Source organism: Nyctibius grandis, chromosome 10, assembly GCF_013368605.1.
Source record: "Nyctibius grandis isolate bNycGra1 chromosome 10, bNycGra1.pri, whole genome shotgun sequence".
In the NCBI taxonomy this organism is placed as follows: Eukaryota; Metazoa; Chordata; class Aves; order Nyctibiiformes; family Nyctibiidae; genus Nyctibius; species Nyctibius grandis.
Window position 1 is genome coordinate 8,249,881 of NC_090667.1, and position 22,886 is coordinate 8,272,766.

General features: G+C 41.5%; 3 protein-coding genes across 6 annotated transcripts in view; 1 reads left to right on the forward strand and 2 right to left on the reverse strand.

Moving 5' to 3' along the window:
- LOC137667758 (hepatitis A virus cellular receptor 1 homolog) lies at positions 1-7,420 on the reverse strand. Of its 2 annotated transcripts, XM_068408826.1 has the most exons (8): positions 7,337-7,420; positions 5,023-5,367; positions 4,352-4,402; positions 2,416-2,486; positions 2,106-2,162; positions 1,224-1,338; positions 580-619; positions 1-184 (listed from the first exon to the last, which is right to left on the reverse strand). In XM_068408826.1, exons 1-8 carry the CDS (start codon positions 7,380-7,382, stop codon positions 91-93), a joined length of 819 nt encoding a protein of 272 aa, XP_068264927.1. In that variant the 5' UTR covers positions 7,383-7,420; the 3' UTR covers positions 1-90. The 2 variants fall into 2 exon arrangements, with proteins under 2 accessions (XP_068264927.1, XP_068264928.1); XM_068408827.1 differs by lacking the exon at positions 2,106-2,162.
- A 1,071-nt stretch (positions 7,421-8,491) lies between these two features.
- On the reverse strand, positions 8,492-11,472 carry MED7 (mediator complex subunit 7). Of its 2 annotated transcripts, none has more exons than XM_068408829.1 (2): positions 11,406-11,472; positions 8,492-10,807 (listed from the first exon to the last, which is right to left on the reverse strand). In XM_068408829.1, exon 2 carries the CDS (start codon positions 10,786-10,788, stop codon positions 10,096-10,098), a length of 693 nt encoding a protein of 230 aa, XP_068264930.1. In that variant the 5' UTR covers positions 10,789-10,807; positions 11,406-11,472; the 3' UTR covers positions 8,492-10,095. The 2 variants fall into 2 exon arrangements, with proteins under 2 accessions (XP_068264930.1, XP_068264929.1); XM_068408828.1 differs by having other exon boundaries at positions 11,410-11,459.
- Positions 11,473-21,914: 10,442 nt separating this feature from the next.
- ITK (IL2 inducible T cell kinase) overlaps positions 21,915-22,886 on the forward strand; it is a 31,764-nt gene continuing 30,792 nt past the window's right edge. The window contains exon 1 of one of the 2 annotated variants that reach the window (XM_068408847.1): positions 21,915-22,085. In XM_068408847.1, coding sequence (XP_068264948.1) covers positions 21,915-22,085 — 171 coding nt within the window. The remainder of the gene's footprint in view (positions 22,086-22,886) is intronic. The other variant, XM_068408848.1, reaches the window with a different exon arrangement.

Consider the following 22,886-nt stretch of genomic DNA (forward strand, 5'->3'; position numbering starts at 1 on the left):
CACATTTAGCTGCTGAACAGAGGGAGCAGCTAACATTTTGCAAACTATTTGATGTCCCAACGATGACAGAGGCAAGCATGCGTATAGTCCTTAGTGTATTATATAAATGTTTTCCTCCACATGGATCTCATCTTCCAGGGCACTATGGTTCCCTGCACCTTCTGGCCTCCAAAATGCAATGAAGCTGCACAAAAGAGTAAAAAGCACACTGTTAAATAAAAAAACAAACAATAGAAACACAGAAGAGCAGATAGCTAAATCAACCAGCTCACCGGAAAAATGTAAAATATGCAAAACTACTTATTTAAACATGACGGATAATGAATCGTTTTTCCACTTATGAGAACAACCTACATTTGAAGTTTGCATGCTCCCTAATGCAATGAACTGACAGTTATACTCATTTTTGCTTGCTAATGATAAGTAGCAGGATTTATTAATTTCTTTTTGCAGTGTTTCCTATTAACTTGAGATTAAAAAAGAAAGTCCAAGTATGTGGTGGAGTGGCAGCATACTGACAACATTTTCTTTCTGCAATATAGTTAGTCCTATTAGCTAAATCAGAAACAGAATACTTACTTTGCAAAGTCACCCGTCTTCTTTGTATTGTATAAATATTCTAAGGACCATCCAGAATGAAAATAAAGAAAAAAAAGGAAGAAAACAAATAATTTTCTTTAAACTATCAGAAGCAAGTAAAGTCGTGGGTTCAAAAAAAAAATTAAAGTGTCAGAAACTAAATAAGGGAACTTTAAGCAGATGTTTTCAGTATAGGAAATCCCCCTTATTTCCATGAGATCTAATTTGTGTGGTTTGGTCTGACCAAGAGCCGCTACGGAGCAAGCCTGGCACATAGCAAAATATTGGATATAGTTATATGAAACCAGTGACCCTCCCATCAGGAAGGACTAGGACATGGCAACTGAGGAATGAGTAGGAGGAAATGAGTGGGGCAGGGAAGGTGGGCTTGTATCACACATCTCCTCACCAGACCCTGGGTCAACTGGTTGCTAAGGTGTCTGAGACATAAGATGACAAGACCACGTTGGCACCTTGCTGCTAAGAGGGAGAGCTGAGCAAGAAACCACAGCGCAGGGCACAGAGTGAGGCCATCCAGGGACCTTAGCTCACTTCCCCGAAGCAGAAGACATGTGGCATCTGCCACAGCTGTGATTAGACATACCTGACCCATCCTTGAATAACCACCTGTAAAAAGTACTTACTTCTAGTGAGGAACAGAGCCAAAATAAGGACGGCTAGAAGTGCTGCACATAAACCAATCCCAATGTATAGCCCATTTTCTGAATAGTGCTGACTAGGAAGTGACACAGACACGTTCTGTCAAACACAAAACAGATGAGCATTAGCAGCAGTAAGAGCAAAAAGCCCATACAGTACCCAAAGGCCATTTGCATGTTATGCAACCCTGCAGTAAAAGTACACTTGAAAGCAAGAGCCTAATTTGAGATACAGGACTGGTTTCAAGCAGAATCACTGCAACAGTTGTGTGAACACAACTGTTAAACACATTATTTATTGTGACAGTCAAAGGATCTGAAGTTGACAAACCCCATTTGCTCAGGTTTAATACTATTTGGTGAATATTTTATTTATTTTTTATGATTAAAATATCTCCAGATGTCAAACATACACCCCCTTTTTGTCAGCTTATTCAGTAGTTATTCAAGGCTTTATAACAATACGTAAATGTGCTTTCTCCTTGCATTGGTCTTTATTTAGGCAAAACTTCTTTCTGAAGCCCGCCGTTAGATATCTAACCTCTCATTAGGAACTCAGGCCTGGGAAGATGCTGAAGGGCAACATGGTCCCTGACTTACACTCTGCACATGCAGCACTAGGAATGCCCACAGCACGTACTGCTTTGCAGCACATCACAGCAGGCCTTCCCAAAGGCTAGCTTGGTTGTCGTCTCTTCCTGATAAAATCTGTGTGATGTTACTGCCCGTCACCCTGCAGTATCTGCTGGAGGACTCAGCAGGACAGATGCAGAGCTGCCTGTTTGAACCCCAGTGCATGGGGAGTGCAAGTGCATTGCTATGCTGTCAGGTGGTCCAATTTTCACTCTTCCCCATACCCTGCCATACCTGCAGGTTTGAGGTTACATCCAAGCAATCTGAGGTGCTTAAGCAGGGACCAGAGGCCTGAAAAGCAATACAGATGTTGCTAAAGCTCTTTCTGCATTAGTAGGAAGTACTTTATGCATGCAAAGCAGTTTTTTTCCTCCTTTAATAACGAGCACATAGCATTCTTTCATAAGCACTAAACGTGCAGATCACAAAAAAAGTATTCATTTGCAATCAAACTGAAACGGTACTAGTGAACTGTAGGGATGACCCAATAAGCTCTTATATCTCCCCACTTTGTCTAGGTATGCTACAGCACAGAGATGCTTACAGTCTGAGGAGCTTCCGAAGCAGAAACCGACGGCCACGTTCTGGTGGATGATTTGCTGGTAGTCCCAGGAGCTGAGCAAAGGCAAGACAAACACATCACTTGCACAGAGAACTGTTCTGCCTTGACAGAGAGGAATTTGTACTGCTGACTTGGGATCACCGAACTTAAGTATCTCTCTACCAGGACTCTCGGCTCTGCATATCATAAAGAGGTTAGTGCCTTCACAAAACTCTGAATATTGGAGCCTCTGCTGCACTTTTCAGAGCTTTGAATTCCCTCCAGGAAACACTTAGCTCTTGCTGTTATCTCAACACAGAGACTAGAAGGGAAGAGTTACCAAGGTGGGCAGCTGTTTTTAGAGCCAAGAAGAGGCAGTGGATGCCTAAAGCAAACTCAGGTTATCTGATGAAAACTGATTCAGGTTAGCTGAGGGCCTTGAAAGAGCAAGTGGTGCAAAGTTAGAGAAACCAAGTGATACTTTTAAAGTCCTAGACAGCTATACAATAAACAGATTGACCAAAGTGTGATATGTTTGCATAAGGACCTGCAGCACATTTTGAGGTAATTTCCCAGAGCAAAGCTGTTTGCAGTATTTAAAATTCAGAGCTACAAACGTATGTCTTCTATGTCAGTCTCAGTTTCTCCATGTGTTGTCAGATGATATTCAGCCCTCCTGAAAACAAAATCTCCTGTTCACATGATGACAACCCCAGCTTCTTCCTTTGATGTTTTAAATTGTTACCCTTATCCCAGAAGCTTTATTTTGAAGAGGACAGAATCATCTGCTTCACTGTTCTCTTCCATTGGAGATGCTGGAGTATTCCTACACCAGAGGCACATGGCCACCAGCCTTTTCGTCTCCCTCTGTGTGAACATGCACATACTAACTTGTATTCTGAAAATATAAAAAACTGTTCCACCAGTAGCTAAGGAAGGTGTGACAGGGTTAAGAAAACCCGTGAGTTCTAAGATTGGAAGCCATGTTATTTGCAACTAGAACAGAAACAGTCTGAGAAAGTTTTCACTTCCTCTTCCAAAAAGGAAATGCAAGTGTTGTAACATTTTAGAATTGCTTAGCTGGAAACATCCGAGATGCAGGGAGAAATACAAACGGCATCCCTGATTTTTCTTTCAAAATCCAGAGAATAAGTTATTGTTACACGATGAGCTCTCTCTTGTGTACTGAAAATTAAAGTTGTCTTTTTCAGACTGAAAAAGATGCAGCTGAGTGGGTATATGATAGTTTTGAGTGGAATGGAGAAACAGAGTGAGGAATAGTTGTTCATTGTCTCTTCCACTACAAAGAGGGGCCTCACATCATTAAATATGCATAGGCTACAGAAGACATGGGCAGCCTCTGAGACGCACATGATACCAGTGTTGAATACTTTGGTGCTGTATCACAAAGTTACTGCCCTGTTTCTACAATCCTCCTTAATCATCTGCTGTTGACTACTAGTGAGATAGGATTCTGAATTAGATGCACTTTTGAGCTAGCCAAATAAAACAATTCTATGTTATAGAGCAACAAATGAATTGATTAAATAGTGGGCACATCCAACTCCTAAAATTTTGTGGTTTACTGTTCATGGGATGCATTTCCAGAAGACGAGGTGAGGTTTTATACCACAAAGAAAACAACATACCAAAACAACAGCCACAAGAAAAACAATGCTTGCAGTACCAATTAAACATCTACTTAAGCACAACACCTGGAAGCAAAGTTCCTCCCATGTATACATGCTCCTTCTGTTGGACTCTCCATATAATGTCAGGCACAATTTAAATCCAAGTTCTGATCTCTGGTTCTATTGTAATGTTTAGTAAAGTTTAGCCAAGACATTTTTATAATCTGTCATTTTGTTGCCTTCCCAAGATCCCCATTTGCATTATAGTTTATATATGTTATTGAGATTAATACTTGGATAAAAGTTACCTGAGGTCTGTTCAGAGGTGTAAGTGTGAGGACTTGCAGTAGAGATGCTAGCTGATGTTAAAAAATAAAACAAAACCAACATACGTTATAATTAACCTTAGTGTTCATTTACGTAGTGAAAAAGAGAAAGTGTTTCTATAATAAAAAGTTGCTAGCACCCGCTACACAAGAACATCTGTCAGCTACTTGTTCCATTCATTATTATGCTTTTTACAAACGAGAAAAACTAAAAATCAAAGGAAGAGTTGATAAAAAAAAAAAAGTTGTCTATCCTTATTTTGTGTCCCTGGGCTTTACTCTCAAATCAAGAAGGGAAAACGAAGCACCGTTTTCTATGAAAAAGGTGCAAGTATAGCGCTCCAGATGATTTAAGTACCCTGTGCTGCCCTTTCTCTTAAATTCTTCAAATAGTGCTTCTAGGAAAGCTCAGTAGTGCTGTGCACCATGAAACAAAGCACCATGTCTTTTTTTTAATTGCAGTGACTGCGCTGGGATTATAACAATGCCAAATACAGCTTAATTTAAACAGCACTAATGGCAGATCTGCAAAGTCCTAAAGATCAGTCCTATGGATGATTACAGAAATAATTTCCACCACAAGCTTTGGAATCCAGACTCAACAGCAGATTTACCACGGTAGTACTGACGCAAGAGAGCGCCTCTGCACTCACCTTTCTCTACCACAACCTTGTGATTACTTGTCTGATCATTGAACCACCCCGAGATCTCCACGCGGCAGCAGTATATCCCGCTGTCTGCTTCCTGGGCGTTCACGATCGTGAGGGACACGTCGCCCATTTGCAGGTTCCCTTCCAACGTGTACCTCCTGCTGTACCGCTCTGTCACCTTCCATCCATCTGTCCAGATAAGGGTCCGATAACATTTTGAAACAGGGCAGCTGTCACGACCCCAGCACATTGATGTGATGTCTTGTGTCCTCTTAACACTGTAAAAGCAGGGCACGGTGACATTCTGGCCAACCTTTCCTTTCACAAGTGATCCCGATACCGTGGGGCCTGTGGACAAAAAGACAAGCGTAGCTGTTGAGCACAGTGCACGCAAGTGGAAGATTTTCATGCACCTTGCATGACCTGATACCTCCCGTCTTGCAAACATCACCAGGCATTGCTGGATTGGGTTTTCCACAAATAGATGTGAATCCCAGCAGGACTAACACAGTGACAGGTAACGATGGGGCCAGTGATTTGTTCAGAATGTGTCTCTAGACAGAGAAAGAAGAAATACACTTTCTGCAACCTCTGCAGGTAGGCAAAGAGGTGAAGAGAGAACAGCTTGGATCTGCATAACTCTGTGGCTTCTCTATAGCCATGTGCGCTCTGTTAGCTCTTTATTTTTTCCTTAGTTTAGATCCAACCAAAGCCACACATGGGAGAACAGTTAAGACACTGACTTTAATCAAAACCATTGTGGGAAACTCTTCCTGCCTTTCAATGAAAAGCCACTGAATGGCAGGTTGCATCAGAATGATCACTACTGAACACGTGTCCTTATTTCTTGCCTAATAATAGATTTTGCCCGTTCCTACCAGGAAAGATTTTTCAGAGCTTTTCTGAGAAATTTTATATCCTCTTTTTCCACTATTTTTTCTTGCCTCATTCTTATGCAGTTTCTAACTTGCGTGGTTTCCATTAGAGGTAATTTTTCACGTTTCCAGAAGGCTGTGTCACACTATTCAAGTCAAAACACTGAGACCTGGCAGCCAGTAGCCCATTCATCACAGGGAGTTAGTTTATTTTGCTGTATTTAGACCACTCCCATCAATATTCCCTTTAGGAGGGTTTTAATAAAAGCTGTATTATGTGCCAGCCAAAATCATTTGTACTCTAGTGATCCAGTCATAGTCATCCTATCAGTGCTTTCTGCTAACACGTTACACAGCAGGGCTCCTGAGATGCACCTACTACACATTTCCTATCAAATTCAGTAACATGGGATCACATGCGTAAATATTTCCATCTATCCGTATTAACATTTTGGGGATAGAATTCTCTGCAGCAAGTACAGGCAACAAATTATCTCTGTTAAAAGTCTAGCCCAGTCTATTATTAGGAAGGGAGCTCCCCGAGGCAGGTCCGCCAACACGCGCCGGTGGATCCCAAGCACTATATGGCTCGTTTGCAATTGTCCCTTGTAAAAAAGCTGTTTCTCCCAGCTCAGCTCAGTCCTTTTCCTAACCTAAGCTATTACAGTTAAAAATAAGTCTGCATTCAGAGACTTTGTCACAATAGTATACTAGAAAATAATCTCTGAAAATAATACATTTTATTTAATATAAAAAAGCAAGCTCTAAATGAATCTCATAAGAGGCTTTATAATGAACTAGAGGAAATAATATCTGTAATGTCCCTTTTATTTCTAATGAACGCATTCTACCACCAAATTTTTAATGTCTATCTGCCTATACTAGGACCACTCTGCAACCTGTTGTTTTCAGTGCTATTGCCTTTAACAATATTTTCCTAGGAAGACTGCTTTCTCGGAATAAAAAAAGGAGAAATTATCAATTTGTCCCAATAAAATTTCACATTGGCTAAAAAACACCAGAAGCCACAGTTGACCTTTTCCCTGTCTTCCTAAGCATTCACTGTCACAGAGCCTGTTGAAGTGAAATATCCTTGTTTTACATCTTTTCTAAAATGACTTAAAAGTTCTCTGCTCGTCTCAGATCATCATTACCTAAAAAACACAGATCATTCACTAATAAGACTAGCAGACAGCCCAAGAAGGAGCGTCTTTAAAACCATCATACCTTCAACAGTTTTATTTTAAAAAGGAGATAAGGCCATCAGAAGACTATCGAGCCACTGTGATAAAGTTCTATTCATAACACAAACCTGCAGTTTCTGTGCCATGCAGCCACCCTTCCCGTTATAATGTAAAATCTCTCTCTTTGCAACCCTCAGAAATATTGATGCATATGACCTCCATCCACCTCCGCCTATTCGTTTAGGCCCACTTAGTTACCTGTAAACAGGATCAGCAGAATCCAGTTCATGCAGAAATAAGACATTGTGGCTGAAGACGAGGAACACTCTTGTTACACCCTCCGGGCACCTACATTGAATAAAACTTATCTTCTTCGTAAACTTTTGGTTTTACTTCTTAGTACGTCATCTTGAGACACAGCTGAGAATGCCCTTTCATCTAATCCGGAGTGCCTTTCCTGTGGTTAGCCTGTCAGTCTCCAGCAGCACGGCCAAGTGCTGCTGCCGATAGCGCACACAACTGAACTCTTGCTGACTGTGGTTTGACTAAAAGGCTACAACACATCGCAGCACTTCAGAAATCTACTTCTCGTTTTTTCCAGATCTGCTTGATTATAGTAGATGAAACTGTTGTCAGCACCACCGAGCTGAAACAACTATCAGTAATCCATTGCCCCATACTGCTTCCCACACCTTTTTTTTTGCCATAGTAGATAGAATTTGGATAAGAGATTACATAGGATATTTAACAGACTGTGGTAAACAGAAAGGACATGGCAAAATAACAGATTCCTAGGACGAATTACTCAGGCACTTAATCATAAGTTTCTGGTTCTAATACTCAGAAGCAGCTCAGAGCATCTTTAGGTAAATGCTGTTTTCTTTGTAGGCTATAATTTGGTAGTATTGGAAAGCTGCCCTAGTGTTAACAGTTGTAGCCTAATAAAGTTGCAGTTTTTCATCATCTGACTCTTAAATTATATTGCAAAAGCCCAGATGCATACAGAATGTAACACACACAGCATACAGAGGTCACTTTAACAGTAGGGTGGAAACCATGCCATCTCAGGCTCAAGGCTCACTTTGACAAAATGTTGCTGAAATACAGCTTGTGAGAAATGGTGTTCCCTGGCTACTCTCCCTGCCCCTGGATTACCCAACTCTTCTTGAGGACATCTTGTCTTTTTATATTGTTTGGACTAGAACCACAGCTGCAATCAAGTCTATTTGATCTAGGGCCAACAAATGTCCTTTGCTGAAGTAACTGATCTACTTTACACTGTTTTATACAGACAAAGTTTAGTTGTGAGGAGTTATTTTTTTATCAGTAACTGAAAGAGCAGAAACGCTTCCAAAAACTTACGACTTTATTAAAAGCATAAAAATTAGAGAAAAATCAACAGAAAAGGGTTGAGTATCTATAACGGTTCTTTTTGAATGGCAAAGTTAAAAAGTCCGTGACAAACTGTAGTTGCACAGTCCGCAACCTGTCTTATCCAGGAGGCACTACATGTTTCTTCATATCTTCCCCATGAAAGAACATGCAAAGTAGATACCAAATTAATTCCGCTCACTTGCAACAGTTTTAACTATCTACAAGCAATATTTCGATCTACTCCAGGGAGAAGGAAGGAAACAGTGGGCAATGATTAAAGGACAAATGTGTTAACTTTGTAAAATTTATGCATTTCTAAAAAAATATCTTTCTACTTATTGTTACTTACAATGTCATGTGCACTTAAAATAGCAGATGACATCCTCCAGTGAGTCAGACTTGATTCAGTTCATTTCATCTTTATCCGCACTGAGCTCAACCCCCACCACCCAACAGCTAAGTACTTCTGCCTGCTCATGTAAGTGACATTTCTGAAACCAACAGAATTATCAAATGAAACGTAATTGTTAAATTACAGTTAAAAACAGAGTTTGTGTGAGTTCCCTCACCCATAAAGTTTATCTGCGTTTTAGCTGCTGTACATACTATGGGGTTACACGGCAAAAAGAAGTAGAATTTCCCAACAGGAGGAGCAGGGTAAAGAAGCCACTTCTTCACTATCAAATCACTCTTCCCCTCTTCCTGTGGGGAGGTTGATCCAACTCAAATGTTCTTTAAACATGGCTGATAATGGCTTCCACTTGACGGAATACTTGCAGGTTCTTTTGAAGTTCTCAATTAGTATAAAGGCTAATTACCCAATCAGACTCTCCTTCCTGAGAAAAACACTCAGCTGGGCACAGAGCCCACCTAAAAGACAAATACAAAGCATCTGCACTGCAAACGATTCACTTCATGCATGTATATTAACCATGCGGGAAATATGAGCTAGTCCAAGCATCTGCGTGTGAAAAAAAATAAGTAGACATTTTTGTAAGCTCATGACTGGTTATGATTTACATCTAAGAAAATTAAAATTCAATTAATTGTAATTCATTTAGCTGTTGAGATTCCTCTCAGTGTGTCTTTAAGGCAAATTACACCACATTACATATGTAATAAAGGAATTCTTAGGTTAATACAGTTATATTATTACAAAGCTAGAAAGAAATGGACTTTGCAGACAGGACATTAATTTTTTTTTAATATTGAATTACACATTCCTGAAAGGACTCACTGAATATGTAAACAACTAGCACTTATTTGAAATGGAGGAACTGTCAACTGCAATTCCTCTCCCTCAGATCCCTTGCTTCCACACTACAAAGCAATTAAAAAAAAAATTAAGCATATCCAAAAAAGCAGAAAGTGACAAATGAAAGTACAACAGAAAAAGCTAATTTTAATCCGTGGCTACCACCTCACGGATACATTTAACAAAAAGTATACTTTTTTGTTTCTACCAATAAACACACAGTTCATAAAATTTTAAACATTCTCATCTGCCCAGTCACTCACAGATTCCAACAGGTGTACAATAAATGCTTTGTCTGCTTGTATAACAGCAAAACAAAATACTACATATACCCTCTGGATCCATTCTGCCTCTCACTATGGTGAGCTAACAAAAAGAAACACTTTCTTCATGTCATCTCATCAATAATGCTACACATAGCTGCATCTTTGTCTAAAACCTGATCTCTCTTGCCACCGGAACGCTCTCTCTGCTTTTCACTCCGTCCAATACAGTTGCTGCCATCATCAGTATCCATTGTTTCCACTTTCACTCCCAGTCCTCCCTCTGAATGAGGCAGATCATCAGGCAAGGAAGCCAAGCAGTTCTGAATCATCTCTACAACTCGCTCTAAATGCTTCTGAAATCGCTCCGCTGTTTCCAAACGCTGACGTTTCTGCACCTCCATCATGACTCTCAGTGTCTCCCTAGCTTGGTGAGGGCGATACTCATTTATAAGATGATGGACATGAACAAAAAGCAATTTCAAGTCTTCCAGTTTCTCCTCTCGCTTTATACTCCCTGGACTCCTTATCAAGATATCCAAGAGATCTAAAAAGTTGACCAGGATAGACATATTAAGTTTCCTTAATTCCTTCTTGTGATCAAACTGCATGGGATGTAACCGTTCAATACCCTGGCTCTCCAAGGGTCGAATAATCAGATCATCACATTGAAACTGATTACCAAACATCATATAACTGTCTTTCACAGGTGGAGGTGGCTTTGGAGCCAGGCCTTTACGGATATTTTCATCAGTATATTCTTTTATATATTGCATGGGAGGCGGAGGAAGGGCACTCACTTGCTGAGGTTCACCCATTTTTGCCAGACAAAAATACCTAGGGAATGTCCAAAGAAATATATGTTAAACAATTTGAGTGACAACCTTATCATAGAAAAAGAAACAAAGGTAAAATAAGAGAGACGGCTGCAAAAAAAATGAACCAGAAAAAAAGACATTTTAATGTGTCGAATACAGCCAACTCCCGAATGAAGCCATTAGCTTCTCACTAAGGTACACTTTCAGCAGGATTAGCTTCACTAGAAGCACATTAAGCATTCATTTCTCGAACCATGAAAGAACAGCCTATACACAGCGCAGCCACAGCAAGACAGGGGAGAGCCCTTCCCTAGCTGAGCCCTGGCCCGGTAACACCGCACCCCGCGAGAGGGGACCCGGCGCAGCCCGGCGGCGGGCAAACACCGCCCTCAGGGGAGGATGCGGCCTCGCGCCCCGGGCCCACAGCCGCCGCCGCCGACCTGCCCTGTTCTGGGCCGGGCCAGGCTCTGGGAAGGCCCAAGCCCCACCACAGGTTTCGACAGACCCCTGCAGAAGAGAGATGAGCCGGGGGCGCGCTACGGCAAGACCCCACCGGGGACTGAGCAGGTACCCGACGGAGGAGCCAGCCCCGGCCGCGGAGAGCCGGCCGCGCTCACCTACCCGCTGAACTCCCCTCAGCGCAACCGCCAGCGCCTCGCTTCCGGCCAGCAGGCCGCTTCCCTTCCCTTCTATTGGCTCGCCGACCTCGGGGCGGCACGCTCTGATTGGCCCTGCTGAAGACCGGTCAGACGCTTGCTCCACTCACCGCAGGAGCTCGGTCGGGAGGCGGTGCCAAGCACGGAGGGGTGGGGCCGGGTGGGGCCTGCGTTATGGCGGGGACTGCGGGGCGGTGCCGCTCGGCCTGAGCCCTTCAGGGGGCTGCCGTGTCCCCGGGCCGGCCGCGGCCGCAGGCAGCCCAGGCGGCGCGGGGGGCCGCATCCCGACCGCTGTTGTGGGTGTCCCAGGGGCGCGGGGCTCCCTCACGAGAAGCCGCTCCTGAGGCAGCAAGGCCAGGGGCCTGCGGGGACCGGCCTGGCGTTTGCAGGCCTGGGGGCCCCCCCGGAAGCTGCCCCGCTGCTCTGAAGCGGTGTTCGGAGTCAGGCCGTTGGGTCGGTGTGTCCCTGCTGCTGGGAAACAAAGGGCTGCTTTGAAGGAACGTATTTAGGTTGGGATCTGCCAACAGGATTCTTACATGTTAACCACTGCATTAACACAGTGATCATGTAGTGTGTGATCGTGTGATATGTAGCGATCATATGGTATGTGGTGCTTCCACCCATCAGAAACGCAGGCATTGCCCCATAGTGACATGAAGACATTACCCCGGAAAGTGTTTGCATTCTTCCTGCAGCTGAATGCACTAAACCTGACCGTGTAAAGACTGTAATTAACAGCTGGGCTCCATTGTTTTAGTTTTAGGAGGAGTTGAAGAAAAAAAATGTGTATTTAAGTCTTTCATCTTGTGGATCATGGGGAGCTGGGCTTGTTGGCATCACCTCTGCAGGGATTTCTCCCTGAAATAGCCAACAAGACGATTTTTGACACTTGACTGTTTATGTCCCATTTTCTCCCTTCCTCAGCAGATGGCAGCAATGGCCTTTGTCTGACAGGGACCCTTTGGGCACACATGCAGCATCATTTACAGAGTCACTTTTCAAGACTGATCATTTCACAAAAAAAAAAAGTTTTGATTGAATGATAATTACTCTGGATCCTGTTAATTATTTCTAAAACAATGCAAAGAAACTCCAGAATAGTTAGGCTTATTTGACTAGAAAACCTGAAAAAATTTACAGCTCACATTTTACTGAATATCTGAATATATATTTAAATATTCCAAACCAAAGAACACTCTACAGCTGACAATGAGTGCAACCTTGGCTGCAAAATAGGCTGATCTGTTTTCATTTGTAAGCCAAGTGTATTTTGGGGAAGAAACGACCCCCTTTGAGACATTTGTTCTCAGGTGATGTAGCATCTGTCACATAGGAAGGAACTTACTGAAGAAGTCTCCCATTATGAAGTTCAATGCCCTTGCTCTCTGGCAGTGCTGTACAGTATTTACACATTTTACATGATTTTGCTGATTAATTATTGCATTGTTTCTTATTCTCATATCTCTTCATTACTTAGTCTGAGTTAAAGCTTTGTCCTTTTCTCTGCATTAACACAGGCTGATGTCATCAGTGGGATTACAGTTTAGTATTTATCCACATATACGTATATATGGATATGGCCTATGTTATGTTTTCAAATATAGGCTCAAGGTTTTCTTTTTAAGTAGTGAGGCCTCAGTTTATGCACATTGTCCAAAGGAGGGTACTCTTGCCATTTGGTAATGACTTACAACTGTAGGGAAAACTGACAATAAATTGATCTGGGCTCAGTCTGTATTTGTCAATCATTTCTAGACTGCCAGATCTGGTGCTGTCTGATATCTGAAGTGATATCTTCACATTTTCTGCCCTTGATGCCATTATTTCTACTTTAAAAGTGAGACAAAGGTCCTTACATTAAGGATTTTGTGGTGCCCCAAGATGTGAATTAACCTAGTGTTCTTTTCAGAAACGCATCCATACGGACTGAAACGTCACGAGTGTGAATGGATTGCTCAGCCCCAGGAGGCTGAGTACAGAAAGCTCTTATTCTTTGTGCAGAAATATCCTAAAGGGCAGCCATGGTGGGCAATACAATGCAGAAGAAACATAACGGGATAAGGTGGTTTGCCCATGTTGTGTGTGGTTTTCAGCATTTCAGCACTGGACCTGGGCTAACCAGCCCTTGAAATGTAGGAGCTGTGCTAGTACACAATCTGTTAGTAAGAGCCACCTTTAAAACTGGAAAGCACAAAAGTTCATTTGATTCCAAAATAAACATTGCATGCTTTAATTTTTTTGACAATCAAGACTTAAAAAAACAAACAGGTTAACAAATGAAGAAGTTCAAAAAGCTGCCACCTGTCACCACTTTCCTACCACGCTATGGAACTTACGATCTCTGCAGAGTGAAGGAGTGCTTTGGGTGTAGGCATTGAACTGGGACACTCTGGTAGTCTCCCGTGCCATAGGCTTGTTCTTTGACACGAACCAGTCTTCAAACTCTCCATATGAAGCCACAACATCCTTTGGGGTCAGCAGGAAGATTTCAGAGACCTTTAATCTTCATTCATAAAATCGAAATACTTTACCACATTGCTTCTTCATCAGCTGGTGATCTTGTCAGTTGAGAATCCGAACAGTTCAGAGCAGAAAATCATGTACTATCAGCCAGGGGTATATGAGATGGCTTATCTTTTCTTTTTTTTTTTTTAAAAAAAAGGTGTTTTTTTTCTAAGTACTACTTCAATGCATACAAATAATCATTTTGAAGAAGTGAAAGTACTCCAGGATGGAGATGCAGATCTTATCAAGGCACATAAATATGGAACTGAGAGCATGGTTTTCAAATTCAAGCAAGGGTGCAGTTCCATGCTGCAACTAAACAGTTTTCTGCTTTGGAAAGGAAAGTCTCACTCCTTCACCCTCCTCCTCTACTCTTTCCTCCTGGTCCCTCCCTCTTCCTTCTCCGCTCCTCCAGCTCCCCGCTTCTGGCTGTACCGTCCTTTCTTCTCACTACTTTGTACCATCACTGTCAGACATTGTATTGCAAAGTAAACTGATGCAACTCCAAACCACACAGAATACATGACTGTAGTTTTTCTGAATTACCTTTTCTGCTCTTCTAGGGAGTTAAGTCAAGTCCCTGTGCTATCTATCCAGTGACCATCAGGGTGAGATTTTAAGAGAGGAGGGCACATAGGGAGAAGGAAGGGATGAGGTCGGTTAGATGGTGAGGGGAGTGGTTCTTGTTTCTGTGGCAGCAAGCGCTTAGCCTGTCTCAAATCATCTTGTTGCATCATACCCTGAAAGACAGGCAAAGAATAAAAAGCACCATCTCCAGAGATGCACAAGAAAACCCATGTGGTAGGAAGTACTAACGCACCTTTGGTTTTGTTGGACTTTCCAGACTGATTTCACATTCTTTTAACAGGAGCTGAGCTTGATTCTCTGCTGCCTTGCACTCAGTGAACTGTGCAGCAAGGATGTAAAATGCTGTGACTTCAAAAAGTAGATGACAGTGGAGGGCCAAGCACTTGTTTTTTACATGATCTCTGTGATCTTCTTGAGTCATTTTCCCAGTCTGTATGTAGTGGCCAAGACAGAGGGGATATAACGTCAACTAATGAAAGATGAAAAAAGGGTTTCAGTCTTGTTCTTGGTAGCATGGCTGATTCTCCGAAGACTCATGGATGACCCTTTCCAGCCTATGGGAAGCTGCTAATATTTTTCTTTACAGTGGTTCCAAACAAGAAATTAAGAACGATGGTGAGTGTCATGCATAGCACTCTACGATTTGCTTTCTGCTACATTTCATCTCTTTTCTGAAATAAGGATGCTATCCAGTACAAGCCGATCACTGATAGTACAGCACAATTCCTACAGCACCTCCAAATTGTGGGAATGAACCTGGACAACCCTTCAGCAAATGGTGAATCAGTACAATGATATTCTCTGCCTCAAAGACACAACATCTTAATTTATTGCTTTAGTTAAGTTTATTTTTTCTTCATGACCGATTTTAGGCAAATTGGCATGTTTCATTATCAAGCATTCCAGTTCTGTTAATTCAGCAGCAGGGTGTACAGTGTGTGCCACTGCAGTATGCTAAGTTGTTTTAGCAGAATTTGAATCCAAGCATTGTACAAGCACAGTAAATACAAACCCCATTTTCATGCATGGTCTTAGAACAGCACTGTTCTCTTTGTACTAGAACGTATTTCTTCCATTTTTTGATTGCTATTGCACTCTAAATAGTAAATAAAAGTGTTTTTTTCCCCACGCTGTCTGAAAAATAACCCCAAAATGAAACTCAGTTCCAGTCTCTTGTTTGGTTTAGGTTGTTATATCTTACAGCCTAGTTAAGCAATGAGCTCAGGAATTTCCTTTTTTGGTGATCATTACAGGCTTTGTTGCAGGATATACCAGCGAGGAGGGGAAGAGAAAAGGAGCCTGGTAGGGGTGAAGGGGACTTAAGCAAGCTTGATGTCTCCATCTGCTGTGCTTAATTCCCATCTCCCTGTCTCCTGCTGTGGCTTTGGGAATTAATGAATTTGCAGTGCAATGCTGTGCTGCCTTTTCTTTCTGACTCCTCAGACTAAAATATCAGCTGCAGCCTATTGGTGCACCTACTACTGTAGGAAAGAAGTTTAATGTTCCCATCATGTACAAATTGGGGCACATCAGTCTTCAATGCACATGACAGTTGCACTGCTTTTTGCTATACAGCCTATTACCACAGGTATGTGAACAGGTTCAAATCTCAGCACAGTCTGGATGGTTATTTAGCAATGAAACAGATATCTCACTACTCATTAATAAATTAACATGGCTCAAAATCCAGGCACATTTTCATACAGTCAGCCAGCACTCTTTCCTATGCTCATAGGCTTAATGTTGTTTCTGGAAGCAACCCCCCTACCCAGCCAGACATTGATGCTGAATCTTTACTCGGTCATACATCTGTGGTGACTGCCTATCCTAACTTGTAAATGAACATGTCTCAAAGGAACATGTCTTCATGGCATGAAGAAGTAATCCCTATCCAGCCATCAGCAACCTGGGTAGCTGCAAACATGTCATATTGCCAGAATAAACTGCGGGATTTGCAGCACTGCAGTTTTGCTAGTCACGCCTTTGTCTCCAGAAGGAAATAGTAACAGACAGGAACCACTATAGGCAGGCACTGATAAAAGGAGCTGGAACAAATTCCCAGTTTGGGTATGACCTGATGAAACTGTGTTTTCCTTTCTGCATTTTTGCCTAAGAGAGAACAGCTGAGCAAAAGATTATTTGTACCTTCATCACGGAAGAGCCTGTCCTAACCCTGTGCAAGTTCACCAGTATAAAACATGTTCTCTATGTTACTGCCAACGTCAGTAAGCCTGGGAGTGATTCACTTCAGGCATTCAAATCATGGATAATTCACTACATCCTCCTAGCAGATGCTCAGGACAAGGCATCTACTTTCCCAGGGCTCCTGAACAGTTCACAGGAGAATCTTGCTCTGGTTCTACAAGAGCAACTCCCTTGGTCACTGGAAGCAGTGTGAGCAGATTCAAAGGTGCAGCTGTAAGACCTAGAGGAAAGCTGGATGCATCTGGCTCATAAAGACCAGGCTAATTCTTCCCTTTTTCTGCAGCTTTCTGTCTTGTTCTTTGGGTCTACTGGAGACATGTTTATTGGGGTGATAATGAATGGCCAAAGAAACAAGACAGCTGAGTAACCTCAACAGAGTTTCTCACACTCTAAAAAAGCTAAGTAGCAAAATGGGTTGAATTCTGGAAGCATGGAAGTGGAATGGTAATTGTCATATTGTCATATTCACCAGCCGGTGAAAAGGAAGAGCTGGCACCCAGGCAGTAAACCTGGCCCAAATATTACACATGATAGAGGTATACAGGTCGTTTTATGAGAGTGAAGATAAGCTGCAGCCTTCCGGTCTGTTTTTCAAAAAAACAAAAACTGTCTATATTTAACTTTATAAATTTCTCTGCCGCCTTCAGGACATAAGCAGTGGTATGAGAGCAGGATGTGCGGGTGGGGAGATTTCCACAGTCTGCAGTAATAAAAGTGTGAACAGCATAATCTGGGTAAATCCCCTAAGAAAAAATCCAATCCCTAAAACAACATATTTCAGAGCAGAAATAGAGCACTTTGCAGGAGGTAGCAAGGGAAGAACAAAGGTGATTAAAAGAAAAAAAAAGGAGCCCACTGAGGCCACAGTTGATAAGAACAACTTTATCTGTAACCTCAACTTGCCCAGCACAGAGGAGTATTTAGTGCACACAGCAGCTCAAACTTAAATCTGAAACGTTTAAAATATTTCATATTTTCCTTGCATATGGATGGAAAAAGTGTCAAAGGATACATGGTAGCCGGCTTTATAAAAGCATTTAAGCAGAGAAGATGTAGGATACCTAAAAAATTAATCAGGCTTTTTCTCCTCATCTTAAGGGATAGACTTACATCTAGGATACTTAGGACAGTTATATTTAATTCCTTTCTATTAAGGACACAGAATTTCTGTACCATGCAATATATAGCGGTGCCAAAAGCCCTGAACAAAAGGAGTGTGCTCATACATTCAGTGTATCACTGCACCATCATACAAGGTCAGGTTCCAGAAATGAGATACCTGTGTTCGTGGGATATTCCAGCTCACCCAAGGAGCCCTTTCAGGAAGGTGATGTAGTTCGTGTGTAGAGCTCTACAGACTTGTCCTCACATCTCTCAGCTCTCCGGCCAGCTTGGTCCTAGACAAGTGGTGTATTTCTCCCTAACGATGCATATATATGTATATCTCCTGCTCTACTGTAGAAGAGTCCTGAAGCCCTTACATGTTTTGTTTAAAAGGGTTATAACCTGTTTGTCACCCAGGTGGATGATGACATATGATTTCTGTCTACAGGTCATGTCTTGAAAGCAATAAAAAATTTTATTTCAAAATTGGGCAAGACATCATGATCTTTGAAATTAAATAAAATTCAAATACACATAAGCAGGTTACTGTCTCATAAATATATGATTAAATATTAATACTATTCTTAGACTGTATGTTTTTGTATATACATGTCAACCTGGATATACGTTCATTAGACTTAGAGAGCATTCATATTCTGGGTTTGACTTGCTATACTCAAATATTTGCATGCTGGCTACACATGGGTTTGGGGATTAAAGTGAAAAGGGAACATGAAGGGGTAGATGTGTGACAAGAGTGGATACAAAAATACATCGGTCCCTACCTTCCTACCCAGTTCAACAGTGAAGAGTTATCAGTTGATAAAGATATTGCAAAACAGAAATAGGTAGCAGCTCTCACTGAAATCAACAACTCCTGTGTTTATATCAGTGGCACCTAAATCTGGTTGTGTTGACTTGTTTCCTTCCTTATGGTCATTCTTATTTTTTTCCCTGTCTAATATCATAGTTGGCCCATCATCAGTTTGAACTCACCATGGAAAACTCAGAATGGCTGATCTCGCCTGCTAAATCCTGCTAGTTCTGATGTAACTGCGAGATTCTCTATCACTCCAGGCCAAAATTTGTGATTTTCTTAGACCTGTGTGTGTCTTTCTACAGGTGTTGTATCAAATCTGTACCTTCTCTTCCACAGCAGCTCAGCCTGTCCAGTTCTCCCATGTGCAGAGCCAAATCTCATTTGCTCCTTGTTCCTCTCTTGCCTTGACCCTCGCAGCATCTTCTCATCAGACTCCTACAACGTATCGCATCATACCATGTTTGCACCAAATGAAGTGCAGTTGCCAAGCCTCCTTATCTGAACATTTGATTAAATCACTCCCCTCTTAGTGTCCCTCTGCTAACTTGTCTCTTATCTCATGGAGAAATCAAGCTGCCAGTCACTACGTTCAAAGTATTTCTTAGCTCTCCCCCGACTGCTTACCACCCTTGATGAATCTTTTCTCCCCCCACATCCTCTTATCTCCAACAGCATTGCTCCCCTCAGAGGTCTATGTGTTGGCTTCTCATCTCTTTGCTGTCCTGTATGCCTTGCTTTTTCTGCAGAGCTGTGATGCCACACCCTTGCATTTCTTTTTATATTCAATTTTCTGAGAAGACAACATGTACATCTCTGCCAAAAGACTGCAGACCCCCTTGGCCTAAGCTATAAAGACTTTTCAGAGTCCTTAAAACACTACAGTTAATACAAAGAAGAGACTAGAAAGAATAACATAGTCCTAAATAAGTATTCATAACTAAAAATGCAATGAAATTGCAGAGTGTGGTTATAAATTCATCTGTACTGACACAAATCAAGCAAAATGCTACTAAGATCAACACCCTTTTTGGGGGGGATTCACTGTTGCTAGCAGAGTGAAGTCTATACAGTTTGTCAGGGCACTCTACTGTCTGTGTTTTGGTTTATTAAATACAAGAAAGGATCTTGGAGCATAGTTGAAACCAGCAAATTCTCAAGCACGAGGAAAGTTATATGCGTGCAAAAATGGTCCTATATTTTAGAGGTGCAAGCACCTAAACAAGGTCTGGAAGTATCTGAATAGCTGGTGTTTACACAGAGAGCAATTTTAGAAAACTCACAGCAGGCTCTGAATTTTTTATATATGTGCATTGCATGAGGCAAACTGTTTTGTAAAAGAATTGGGAAATTTGGCCCGAGTATTGATCCTAGTCTACAAATAGATTTGAAATCCCCATTGGCAGCAGTGACGATTTTTCGGGAGATCACAGACTTGTGTCATCTTTCTTGTTCAACCACAAGAGTTCCTTGGAACTCAGTCACTCTGCCAAGAAACGAAACATAGCTTCGCTAGGCTTGTGCACAATGAGTGTTTCAATCTATGCTGCATCTCGTCTTCAGCAAGACCACCACGTAGAGACAGAGAGAGATATATAGGGATCAACGGCACAACAGCTTCTGTTTCTCCTTGTTTCTGCTCCACGATACTGCATCTCCTTTAGCAAATTCTCTTACAGATCTGTATGTCAAGTGCTATCTTTAAATTGTATTTTTATGGCAAATGCAGGTTCTGAATTAGCATTGAACAAAACTGATAAGGAACGTTTGATGATCCCTGGAACATGCTGCCTAAACGATATAACATAAAACAGCAAGGATACGACACCTCTTTTTTTGGGAGGGGTAACCAATACATTCTATTGAGAAATATGGTTCCCAAGCCTGTCTAAGAACTGCTCTATAAAATCCAAGTCTTCATTTACACAGAGTTTGCAATTCTGGTATTTGTTCACATTTTTTTTTCTCATGAACTGAATTTAAAATAACAAAGTATCTATCTTCTTTGGAGCTTGAAAACAACTCTAAAAATATATCAGAAATAGGGAGCTATATCCTTAGACCCTAATGCTACATTGAACTAAAGGCAAAAGTCAGCACTGGTAAATGATTTACCAGTTTTTAATTTTCAGAAATACCTAATTAATGAAAATACTTATCTTGCAGCAAAATAAGTATTTATCTTGCAGTCATATTCCACCAGACTCCATCTCTCCAGTCCTCAATAGCATCAGCGATACTATTATACATCACTCATAAAAAAATAAACAAAATATTAAAAATGGAAGAGCAGAGAAAATATTTAAAATTGAAAGTTTAACAGTGCTGTTATCCTGAGTGCATTAGGTACATATTGATTTTTTTCTAATTCTATATTAGCGTGGTGCAGACTACCCCGAATGATGCTCTGAAGTCCTGAGGAAAGCAGTTGCGCTTGGTTTGATGTTTGTGCTGGCTTCGCTGCTGATTACACTGGTCTTGATTGCATCCGTGGAGGGCATGTTGTGCCTGTGCCTCCTGGAACATCCAGCCCAGGCTAATTAGACTGCACCTGAAGTAGTCAGTAATCAGTAAATAGTAACCAATGATAATTAATTAGTTATCAGTTATTGTAACCACTTGTTTTCAGTTTAAATATCTAACAACTACAAATATTTATCATTCCTTATACAAGTATATCCTGGATATCATTTTCTTTGCTTACATAGTAGGAACTTTCATGTTACATGGCAAACTTCCTCAAAATAAGTTGTATGAAATCTCTCAGACACACAGTCAACTGTTAAATACTCTAACTGGGAAGGCACCAATCCTTCAAAAAAGAAATATGGATGCATGACCTACTTCTAAGAGGACAGGAGAGACACTCATCCTATACATCCACATTCAGTGTGTGCATTTATAACTGTATTTACTAAATGGGCAAGTAGGAGACAGATGCTTAATCGTGCCACACCTCTTTTTAATTAATCCTTAATCATTGACTCACATCTACTGAATGTCCCTCAAGTGTTGTTTTTTCCACAACATTTACCTTAGCGTATATTTCAACATGTGCTGTTCGTTTTATGACTTCAGAGAGGATGTGGTTATGGTTTGACAGAAAGGAAGCTTTGCTGTAGATGGGAGGATAAAGCTCAAAGTACCTACGCTGCCTTTTGAACACCTTTTTTTCTTTTTTTTTTAATTAACTGTCTTCCTTCTTGTGTCTCTTTCTTGGACGGGTGCTCAGTGCGTAGGGCAGACATCCCATGTCCTGGGAGAGGACCATTTTCGGCTCAGCCATGAATAACTGTGTGCTCCTGGAGGAACTGCTGATCAAAAAATCCCAGCAGAAGAGAAGGACTTCACCCTCTAACTTTAAAGTGCGTTTCTTTGTCTTAACCAAATCCAAGTTGACTTACTATGAAGATCGGCATGGGGTACGTCAGCCATTTTTTCTCTCATAATAGAGTAATGGAGGGAAGGGTGAAAGTTGTTAAAGGCAGGGAAGGATGATAATGGAGGGAAGGATGATCTTTGTTACATTTTATTATCATTTCTGGTCCTTACTATAGCACCATTCACTGAAAATTGTGGAATGGTCAAAGGGGTCCTTTAGATCTTTTGGTCAGTGGGCATTTGATGTGCATGGAGGAATAAGACTACCTTGGTATTTTATAGAATGGATCTAGTTTTGTTGTAGGAATTTAGCATGGCCTGTTATAACCAGTGCGTAACAGCTGCATGAGCCTGTGCCTGGCAGTTCACATGAGTACACGGGTGACCTGGAGTGGCGTCTTGCAAAGATCACAAGCGTACCCTAATTACACCTGCGAAAAAAGTCATTCACAGATCTTCACACTCTCATTCTTTTCTTCAGGGCAGCAGACTGATGGCTGGTAGGAGACCAGTCTTGCATTTTGAAATAAATTCAGCTGCCATGTGTAATGTGTCTAGTCTTCAGAGTCAGCTTCAGAAGGGATTAGATGATGAAATCCGTGCTCAGACTAGGCATTGGTTCCCCAAGCTTGCATTTCCCTCATTTGCTAAATATGAAGAAAATTAGAAGTCAATCTGTGTACCCTATTGTGCTAAGTGTTCTAGTGAAGTGAGAATTATTTCCTTCGTCTATTTATCTGGATGTTTGCTGAGCCTCATTACGGTTGTAAATAATATTGCTTGTTTTCCAACAGTCACTGAACATGCTGTTAATCCATTATGCTTAGGCACTGTTACTGTAC